This window comes from Bacillus rossius, chromosome 3 (assembly GCF_032445375.1).
Source record: "Bacillus rossius redtenbacheri isolate Brsri chromosome 3, Brsri_v3, whole genome shotgun sequence".
NCBI classification, from domain to species: Eukaryota; Metazoa; Arthropoda; class Insecta; order Phasmatodea; family Bacillidae; genus Bacillus; species Bacillus rossius.
Genome location: NC_086332.1, coordinates 71,096,098 through 71,107,715, shown reverse-complemented (window position 1 = coordinate 71,107,715; position 11,618 = coordinate 71,096,098). Strand labels below are relative to the sequence as shown.

Below are 11,618 nucleotides of genomic sequence, written 5' to 3'. Positions count from 1 at the left end.
CCCACAGCTGTGTAAACTGGTCCCATTCCTCGATCCCTCTGGAACGGTCAGGGTGGGCGGTCGATTGCCTCAGTCTAGTTTGCCCTTTGAGCACAAACATCCCATTCTGTTGCCAAAAACTCATCGATTCACAGATCTCATCATTAGTCATTACCACGAACTTAACCAGCACCCTGGACTACAAACTCTGCAAGGCATTCTCAGAGAAACCTTCTGGATCATCGCAGACAAGCAAGCAATACGTCGTCGTTTAGGTCGTTGCCTTAAATGTTTCAAGGCTAGACCCTCTACTCAAGCCCCATTAATGGGTGATCTCCCAGCCATGAGAGTTCAACAGGTGAAGCCCTTTTCCAAGGCAGGAGTGGACTATGCCGGTCCCTTCACCATAAAAATGGCACGTATTTGTCGACCTACCCTATTAAAGGCCTACATGTGCATCTTTGTATGTTGTACAACTAAGGCAGTGCATGTTAAACTGGCATCAGATCTGTCCACCGAAGTTTTCATTGGAGCTTACAAGCGCTTTCTTGCTCGCCGGGGCCGATCATCAGACATTTATAGTGACTGTGGGACAAATTTTGTCGGAGCTCGCAATCATTTGCAAGAATTACAGCAGCTGTTGTCATCAGAACACCAGAAAGGTGTTACAGAATCTCTGCAGCCACTTGGAGTGACATGGCACTTCAACCCCCCGTCTGCCCCGCACTTTGGTGGGCTATGGGAGGCAGGGGTTAAGTCCTTCAAGACACACCTCAGGCGAGTTATTGGCGAGCAGGTACTGACGTACGAGGAACTGTACACGGCCTTGGTGCAAGTGGAAGCGATACTAAATTCAAGACCACTATGCCCACTGAGTTCAGATCCAAATGATCTGAAGGCTCTCACTCCAGGCCATTTTCTAACCCTTGAACCCTTGGTTGCGCTGCCTGAACCCACCTTGGAAGCCATCCCCATTGGCCGTCTGCAGCGTTTTCAGCTGGTGGAACGCCTGCACCAAGACTTTTGGAAGCGTTGGCACCAAGACTACCTCCACACGCTGCAGCAGCGTGGCAAGTGGTCTCGACAAGACAGACCTATGGTACCAGATCAACTAGTGCTGCTCAAGGATGACAGGATCCCCCCCTTGCAGTGGCGTTTAGGACGCATCATTCAACTGCATCCAGGAAATGACAATATTCCTCGTGTGGCGACTGTCCGCACCTCTAAGGGGATGGTCAAGCGTTCTGCTGTAAAACTTTGCCCCCTACCAGTTGAATTTTGAAAACAGTGTTTCAAGGTGGGCGGTTATGTTTGGACTTGTGATGTTTTTTAAATTTGTGTAAATATGTTGGGACTTTGAGACATTCCTTATATCAAGACTGTGTTTGAACTATCCGCGCTACTGGCTGCGGTAGCGCCACTAGCTGGCAGTGCCGGCAACTAGTCAGTCTTTGTTATCGCGCCGCAGCGGTAAGTCGTTCCGTCAGGAAGATGGTGTTATCAGTCCACAGTCAAAACATGCACTAAAGCAAAAAAAAGCTTACACACGCTCATGTTATAATGTTAAACCCAAAAATATACTGTAAAAATACGCAAAACTACGGCGTTTATTTTCCTTTCCGGCATAATGTTTGGACAGATGAGACAAACAGGCGAAGTTTTAAAGTCCACGCACACCGCTCAGGGCACTGACGTCAGCTTGGAACAGCGACACCAAATAAATACAAAAGCAAGCAGATGATTGGGCGAACGGTGTTTGGAACAGCCTTACGTGAGTGGCCATACCACGTCAGCCGGGGGCGCTGGCATATAGTTGGAACAGCGTCGTAGCATCAAGCAGATTATCGGGCGAACCATACTACTTCGTCACCCAGCTGTACGGAGCAGCACAAACATTTTAAATCGCGCCAAAAAGCGGAAAAATGTAAACAAACATTCATTTTCGAATGGTGTGACGATGATTATTAGTTGGTCAGTGTTTTATAGATTTTGTTGGGTCGTTACCACAACGCCGAAATAACAACGAATGAATTGTTTCTTAAATGTAACTTAACGCCGAAATACCACAATCAAGTACAACACTTTCCTTTGCTAGTTCTCTAGTTGTTGCTTAATTTTGTTACTGTTTCATTTTACAAATTTTTTAGTTAATTTGTACCCTTCTCTAAGTTAAGAAGTTGTATGAACAAAAATAATTTATACTGCCCGAGGAAAGCTTAAAATTTTTTTTTTATAGTTTATTCCGTATTACAAAACAAATTTTAGATTAGTTTGACCCCTTTGACATATGAGCCATTCATTAACTTCTAATGATGTAAACATTTATATGAGTTAATGTTAATAACTTAGTTGTGTACTCAAATTTGATAAATATGAATTTATGATGTATGCTACATCATATATGTATTGAAAGCTGAAAAAAAAATATTGCAATTAGAATTTGAATTATTAAATATTAAGTTAACTAGGTGAGTATCGAGTATCGAGAATCGAAGGATTTTTTAAGGAATCGATAATCGGGTATCGGAATCGAAAATTTTGGAATCGTCCCATCCCTAGATGTTAGCTTAACCAGTTTTATAGTTGGACATGTAAATGGGTCTAGAGATATAATGCTGTTTTCTCACAAACCATTAGGCTAGTAACATTTTTAACACTTAACAGTAGTGCACGACTGTAGCCTGGTATAGTTGGAAAAATATAAATGGAGGATGAGAGAATGACGTGACGTAAATAGCAGGGAATTTATACTGTGTGTACCTTGTATTTGGGTGTGGTGATGAGCAATACAGATAAAAACAAACACCAATCCAATTACAGATACATTCTTTTAACAGGTCCAAAAATGGATACAAGGGATTCAATGCTTTTTGTAAATAATAACGGTGGAAATCTCCAGAAATCCAACATTTTTAAATAAGTCAGTACCTTAACACACTTTATAAAAATAATTTTTGTTAGATAACAAAAAAAAGTAATTTACAGCATAAAATTTGTGCATAGTATTATAATACACATCATGCCTTTAACTAAATTGGAAAAATTGGAGTAAAAGATGCCTATGGAACTATGAACAGGTAAATAGAAAAGATTGGTGAGATATTAATGAAACTGTACTTTTTCACGTGTAAATGTTTTTTTTTAAGTATCAGTTGGAAATGATTACATCAGAAATCTAGAAAATAGGGATACTAAAATTATTACATTACACCACAATTTGGGTGTACCATGCAAATTTAGTAAGTGCATGTGTGCAATCTTTGCCAAGTCAAAATGAGAATGAACACCCATCACTTTCCCCATCTGGAAATACAAAACATTTATGGCTATAATTAAGTCTAACCTAATTCCTTGCAGATTTGTTAATCTCTTTGTTGTACAATATCCACTTCATAATTATTCTTCCCAGCGAGTTCCTTTCAAGCTATTGAACAAACTTCTAGCATTATCCTTTGTGCAGTTATGGTTTGTTTCATTAACTAAAGTGACTTCAACTTTAGAACAGACATCCACTCCATAGAAAAATATTTCCACATGGTGTACCGTTTTTAATGAGAAAGTGAAAAGGGTGTGAATGAAAATTGAGTTTCTACTATGGATTAAAAATAAAACTACTTATTTTTGTTACATTTAATCAAACAATAATTTTATAAATAAATATATTCCTTTTATTATTTACAAACGTTGAAAAACTGACACTGACAAAAACAAAATTTTGTTACTGCAATAAATGTTTAGTTTGCTTTGGCTTCTGAGCTGTCCATCCTGTAGAACCAGACACTGCGTGGGTGATTGCTCGAGCACTCACACGTTATGTTAGCTGGAGCCAAACCACTCCGAGCTCATGGCTCCGAAAAACGCTGCTGCACTGGATCTCATGATGTCCCCGGGGGAAGCCTCAACTTTCGACTTTGTGCTGGTTAGTTTCTTGGGCTGGAAAACAGATCATGGTCAGTAGGTGTTTAAGAAGCCTCGGAGATTGTGTGATTAGATCACTTGCCTCCCATCAAGGTGATCAGAGTTCGATACGCTAGGGGTCAAACCAGGATTTTTGGTAATCGTAAACATAGCCTGAGTAATAAAGTTTCCTCCACCTATTCATTTTGTTAATGATCCATTCTCATATATATCAATCCTCATCGCCTATGATGACCCACATGTCGATGAGACTTTACACCCTAATTAATTCATTCACCTCTTGGGTTTTTTGTTCAACTACTCTTACAGTTTTAAGGAAACACAATCTTTCAATTTGAATCATATTTGAAGACAACACTACAAATATGAATAAAATCAAAGATGAAATAATCACCCACAGGCTTATGAAGGTACAAATCATGCAAATGGCTTTCTTACGGCTTAAACATTTTGCTTCAATAAAACACCAAAATCCTTAAAAGAAAATTCTTTTGAATATTCAACCCTTTATTTAGGTGTTCAAGTGATTTTATCTTTACATATTTTATAACAATTTATCCTTTAGTAAAATCACAGTTTCAATGTTAAACTAAGAATTTAAATAAAGGGAAGGGGAGATGTTAAGATTATTACACAACGGGGCAAAACTTACTCCTAAACTTTTTTTCCTAAGTGTAAAACTCAATATGAACATCTAAGCACAGCTCAAAACCAGGCACTAATTTTCACCAATTCTCGGGCATTGAATTAGTTTCCGTCATCATAGAACAATTTTTACCTGCAATATAATTTCAACGGGATCCAGGAAATACAAGTTAGTTATGCATATTGAAAAAAATTTATCAGAATTAATATTAACTTTTATGCCTCAGCTTCCATTATGTTGTTTCAAAGATTTTAGATGATCATGTTAGAAAATAGTGCATAAATTATTTTTTCAATAAAAAAGTCTAGACACTGAATTTGGTTAATTTTCTCTAAGGCCGGCCACAAATGCTCCGGTTTTCCTCAATGTCTGCCTCAAGGTACAGAAACTTAAGGTAGACCGGAGTGTGTGTATGTTATTGTACCTTGAGGTTTCCTGGAAAAAGGCGACCGGAGTGAAAATCGAAAATACCTTCGTTCGCCTCAAGGTATGCCCCTTCCTCACACGTTTCCGGTGCGTATGTACCAGAGATCAGGCAGACCTTGAGGCGACCTGTCAGTGCCTCCCCCAACATCCGCGAGTGAGGTTAGTCCGGATACTTTCTGTGGTAACCATTTCTTCTCGAACACGCGAAGTATTGGAGAAATTTATTAATCTGTACAAGGATTCTCCTTGCTTATGGCAAGTAAAGCGAAAGAATATCATGATCATGGAAAGAGGCTGCATACGGATGATTAGTGGAAAAAATGAAAGCAATAGAGCCTACTGCCAACGAAGTTGTAGTAATTAAAAAAATTAATAATTTTAGAAGCAACATCCGCAAAGAACGAAAAAAAGTGGAAGTGGTGCCCACAAAGTTTATGAGCCGACATTGTAGTATTTCCATCTGTTTTATTTCCTGTTGGATGTCCTATTTTCCAATTATTGATGCCACAAGCGACAGGAGTTTCAAGTATGTATCTTCGTCCATCCTTATGTAACTATGTCAATCTTTTGGCAGAAATTGCAGGTATACTACTGACACATACGCCGCAAGGTAACTCTAGGAGACCTGAATGTGTGGGTGCACCCCCCATTTCAGGTCTGCCTTGAGGCAGAGCACCTTGAGGCAGACCTCTGAGGAAAACCTGAGCGTGTGTGGCCGGCCTTATGTTCAGGAATTGTTATTTTTGGCATCTTAATGCATAAAACACATGCAATTAAGTATTTTGAAACAAAGAACCATTAATTTTTGGCCAAGCAACATTAAAAAAATAGAAAATGAGGTTAAGTTTATATTATTTCTTACATATTCCAACAATTTTGCAACAAACAACATTAATATTTTTAATTTATTGCACTCAAAATAATATTTAGAATTGTTAATATCTTATCAAGTCATGCACAGTAAAATAAAAATACATTACTTTTAACTAGTTATGGAACTGCACTTCAAAGTCTGAAACAAACATCATTAAATATAAAAAATGCAGAATATCAATATTCTGTGTTCTTAAGTAATATACTAATGACTGGAACCATAGCAAGCATTCTTGAAGATATGTATCAAAATTTTATTTTCTCTGTAGATGAATGTATGTTCTGTGACGTGCATCCAGAAAAATTGTCCATTCTAAGACATTAAAATTTAAATATTCTTTTAATGCAAAGTTAACAGAATCTTAGTAAAACAGTATTAACTACATTAAACTGTAAATATGTATAAAGTTTATAACCCCAATAGATTACGAACCATCAAAATATTTGCTTCCACTTCAAAAATAATAAGAGTTTGGCAGAGCATTGACTACTGGAAATTTTCACTGAAGTTATATGTTAGTTTTACTTCTCTTCTATCATCTCCCTTCGTGCATGACTCGGGCTTTCTAGGGCTGAAACCTGAATTTATAACTGGCTCTACAGAAGAACTTAATTTTAAATGATTTCTCACTCTAAAGAAAACTAAAATTACGAGATATCTACAAGAAGTTTTACATTTAGTAACAGTTAAATTTAAAGTACACCAATCCCTCGCATAGCACGTCTTCAATTAATGCGAATTCAGTTAGCACGATGTAAATTTTACTGCCCTAGTCTCGAATAGCACGTCTGTAAATTTCAGTTAGCACGAAATCGCCACAGGCTAAAAAAAATCTCGGAAACGACGCGACGTCAGGTATGGAATTCGAGGGGGGAAGAGTGGTTTGGAATGCGAGGGGAAAGAGATGCGCACGCAGATAAACAAACACCGGGCCGTACTGTTGATGCCCGGCCGCAGATCAGGCCGTACCGTTGATGCCCGGCTGCAGACCAGGCTGTACCGTACAGAAACCAAAGCAGATGAAATTGGACACGTTTTTTAAAAAAAAAGCAAGATGATAGTGTTAATTTCACCCCAGAAAATATTTAACTAACTTTTATGTTTTGTATATGTACATATTGTACATACAGTAAACTCCCGGTATATCGCGCCCCGATTGATCGCAGAATCGGGTATATCGCGGGTCAAACCATGTCCCCCAGTCAGAAATGAATAATAATAATGGAATAAATGGTTGACAGCCGATTAGGATAATTTTGCGTTGTAACTACCAAACTAAGCATCGGGCAGAAAAAAGCCTAGGCGTAGAAAATGTCCGCAGTAAAATTCTAAACAAGATATCTCCGTACATTATTCCTCTATCTTGTAGGGTTTTCAAATTATGGTCCAATCCAGCCCAGTGATATTTTCTGAAACACTAGTTCTTAACGTCGCTTTATCTCACAAATGAAGCATCGGACAGGGGACCTGATAAAGCCCACCATCCAGCGACATTATCCAGCGTGACTCGGCTGGGGATTGATGTTGGATAGGCTTGGTTGTCGGCAAGCGCTGGGTAGGGAGAGACGAGCCGAGAACATGGAGAGAGGTAGAGATTAGAGCGGGCAGAAACACCAGGGGGAGTGGGGGAGTGAATGTGTTCACGCAGCACACAGGCAGAGCATGAGTCACTTGACTGAGCAGCGTCGCTGCGTACAAGGCAAAATCAGGTAGTCCGGTGTTTAAAATTCCACTCCAGAATCTTAATTGGTACTTTACTGGACATCTGTATATAAATGTTTTGTTACAACTTAAACCTACAGACGTAATATTATTGGGTAATTCATTGTATTATACAAGTTCATCTTTTTACTTTGGTATAATGTTTTAACATTAAATAGTAAAGTAAATCGGCTAGCGTATTTTTAATCTTTGCCCAGGAATTCCCAGTGGTCCAATATTTACGTGAACCATACTGTACCACTTTTGCCGTGAGGTAGTAAACAAGTCCCGGAAATGTTTATGTGTAGCGGTCTCCCGACCTTTAAACAGAGGCTGGGGAATATAACACTTGCCGATCCGAGCCACACACACTCAGCAACTCGACACAGCATTTGGTGAAATAAGTAAAGACAAAGTTTAACACGGTTTTTAATACGGCGTCACTGATTGCGCTAAAATTAAATTGGCGCAATTTTTGTTTCCCACATGTGACCATTTATAATTTACTGTAAGCATGGATAATAAAGTTTAACCACTTGACACGATAGACGATTCTTTATTTTTTATTGTACGAATGCTAGAATCGTTTTTTTTCCTGTATCTGCGGCCTGCTTCTACAAAAGACAAGCTATCTGTAAGTAAATCTAGAATTTTTATTTTGTCAATCAAACTCGGTACTTTGCGATTCATATTCGGTTTGAAGTATCACTACGGCCTTTCTTTTTAGAAGACTTTGACCACAGAATCGTGTGTAACCGCACACACTGCACTTACTTTGTTACGGACACTGACGAAGCAGATACTGTGGCTGACACCACGAGACTGGCAGCAGCAGCTTGTGTGCCGCACGTGTGTATGGCGGCGTGTGGCGCGCTCGTAGGCCGTGCGACAAACTGTGCGCGGCACGCGGAAAAATAAAAACAATTCAACATTTAATATTTATCTTTAAAATTTATTATTTTTATTTTTCACCCGTGTTTAGTGGAAACTGCGGATGCAAAGTCCGCACAAAGGTGGGCCGTCTATACTGTGCGTGCTTGCCGACCTATTAGAACACAGGCGGTGTTTTATGCCTTCTGACCTTGGTCACATCGAAACATCGCGGTTATGCAACAACGCGGGTAAAAGTTATGTCCCCCGACAACCGCGTTAAATAGGGAGTGTACCCGTATTTTAATGTTATGTTTGTGCTCTAGGGAAAATCTAAATCTGTTTATCTGTTAACTGATTTGTTTACATAGCCGCTTTTATAAGAGGTGTGCATAACAAATTAAATGTTTACATATGGCTGTGTGTTTTAAAGTTATATAAAACCGGTTCTTAATTTCATAAAAGTGTTTTAATGTTGTTAAGTTTTAAACGTAATAACAAAGGATCCAGCTGCTTGCAACAGCAGGCAGACAGACGCGCGCGCGCGTGTTGAAGGTCACGCCTGGGCGGGCAAGCCAACCTGCTGACTGACGGTAAATATGTTACCACTTATCTCCCGTTACACTGTGCCATGTTTTCTTTATCTAACGTATTCGGTGGTAGGCTTAAAAAGATAAATGATATGACATATGCATTTTCAAGTATTATTCTACGCATTTATATTATGTAAAGATTACTTCCCTACACATCTTGGAACACATTAAATAATTTAGCCTTATATTTATGGGGACTAATGCTTCAGAATACGCGATTTCGATTAACACGAACATTTTTAGGAACGAATTAGTCGTGCTAAGTGAGGGATTGGTGTACAGTAAATTATCTTAAATCCGGCTTGTTTGGGACCATAGCTTGCCAGATTTGAAATTTCAGATTATTGACCTCAACATAGTTTTTAATGAGAATATCAAAAGAATTAATATATAATCTGCATGCAATATCTTCGCCTGATCTAACTAAACATTTCTAATTGTACGTATAGCCCTACATGCGATTCAATGACTCAATGATCAATAAAAATTCTGACCACTTCCAGATCAGCTATAAACGTGTCATTTTTAAAAAACTTATAGCTCCCGGTCTGTAAAAGGCATTTGGGGGAAAGGGGGGTTGACAATGTTAATATTTTAACATACCAAAAAAATTTAAAATGGTGACACACCTTTAAAGTCGGTGTAGATCTTTATTTGGATATCCACTATGGCTAAACTGTAAGACATGTAAACATATGGACTTCACCATCATATTGGATATGATGACATATACAATTTTGGTCCTATGATTTTTAGTCATATCCATCGGTTATATAGCTCAGATAACACTAAATTTTTAGATCCAGGGAAAAAAAATTTTTCTATAAATATTTTAATTATTTTCTATGCTAAACAGACAGCAGCAGGCTTTAAAATTAACAGGCGTATCATGTTGAAAAACTTGAACAATTTTTTTTTTACATGTAGCTTTTTGTTGGATCACCATCGATCGTACCTAAAGGCACATTTCCACTGAGATGATAGGTGAGAGATAATATTTTGTCGCCATGTTGCACGTCACATGTTGAAAAGGCTACACGTTTCCTGTCGTTTCTACAAGAACTGTTTCTACTGCTGTCACTTATGACTGGCAACATGATATCTGTTGCCTACATGTATACACTGCTTTCTAAAAATACATTCAGCAGTGCGTCAAAATGGAATGCTGCTGCTGTTAAGCAAAATAGGAAATACAGTTTATGGACAAGAAAGAGATTCTTATACAGTATACAATTTCAAGATAATTTTGATTCGAAGCTAATGGCCTATGATTAAGCCCTCTTCAGAAAATTTAATTAGAATACGCAAAAAAAAAGGTTTTGATTATATTCTGGAGCAGTGGTCCTTAATCGTTTTAGAATCTAGGGTCCATTTTTTTCCCTCCACTAACGTGTTACGGGCCACACTGATGATGATGATACATACAATGACTATTTATTTTGCTCATCATTATTTTGCAAAATAAAAAAGTACTTAAATTAAATTACTTACATTAAATCAGATATGTTTTATATTAAAATATTGTTATGCGTGGCGTGCCTGGCTGGATTACAAGGGTCCTCGCTACCCATACCCCTCCACTCCCCGCGCACCATCCCACCACGGGTTATTGTTGCCATTTAGCAGCTAGGGAATTCTGGGCTTGCAGAAGCCGCCGCGAGGAGTTGTGTGAATAAGTGTCGCTGTTCTGGGTGTTTCGGGCATGGGGTCAGACTGGGATGACGCGACACATCACAGCCGCTCTCATCCCTTTGAGAAGGACGCCACAGGTATATAATCGACAATGCCAGCCTCCGCGAGAGTTCCGAGCAACGGAGAGTGTCTCCCCTCAGGGAGTGATACTGGCGATACCTGTGCGATTAGCAAGATAGTGAAGAAGGCAAGAGCACCGGATTTATTGGGAGGTGATACCTGCAAGTGAAGGCATGGCGAGCCAGTCTGGTGCGACAAGCGATAGTGCTGCGGCCCGGCGTGGGTGTGCGAAGGAAGCAGACAGAAGAGCGAGCCACTGTTGAGCCAAGCTCTAGTGGAAAGTGTTAATGTTTCAATGATCAGTGTAAAACTAATTGTTGTGGACAGAAATATTGAGTGCAGTAATTAAATTTATAGTGTAAAATTAGTAATAAATAAAACTGTACTAATTACAGACCTGCCAACATTCAAATAAAAAAAATCATGAGGTCCTCAATAAAAATTTTCAGGCCCACAAATACATGTTAGGTATAAAAAACAACAAATGAGAATCTTTAAATTTAAGTGACATACCTGTACATATGTTACATGGTCTCTGCTTCAAAATTTATTTCAACAAATTATATAGGTTGCAGATTTTGCAGCCTTCAAAAATTTTTCATCGAAGAGTTGTTCGTAACACACACCCTCTTGTGCAGATTTTACTTTTAGCAATGTTTCAAGCGATTTTTACGACAATGACGATCTGAATTGGGTTTTAGTCTTCTTTACCTGGCTGAAGATCCTCTCACACTCTGCGTTACTATGAGGAATGGATAAAATACCTAGCATAAGTTGAGCTAACTTGTCATACTTCAAACTCCCATCTGTAGTCTTCATCTGTCCAATCAATGACCACTTAAAGTCAATTCTTTTCTGC

At 38.7% G+C, this 11,618-nt stretch overlaps 1 protein-coding gene across 2 annotated transcripts in view; it reads right to left on the bottom strand.

Annotated features, from left to right (window-relative positions):
• Window positions 1-3,565: 3,565 nt before the first annotated feature.
• The window catches only part of LOC134530880 (conserved oligomeric Golgi complex subunit 1), a 79,855-nt gene continuing 71,802 nt past the window's right edge, over window positions 3,566-11,618 (bottom strand). For both annotated transcript variants that reach the window (XM_063366155.1, XM_063366156.1), the window contains one exon: window positions 3,566-3,912. In XM_063366155.1, the coding sequence (XP_063222225.1) occupies window positions 3,796-3,912 (117 nt within the window). In that variant the 3' untranslated portion in view covers window positions 3,566-3,795. The remainder of the gene's footprint in view (window positions 3,913-11,618) is intronic.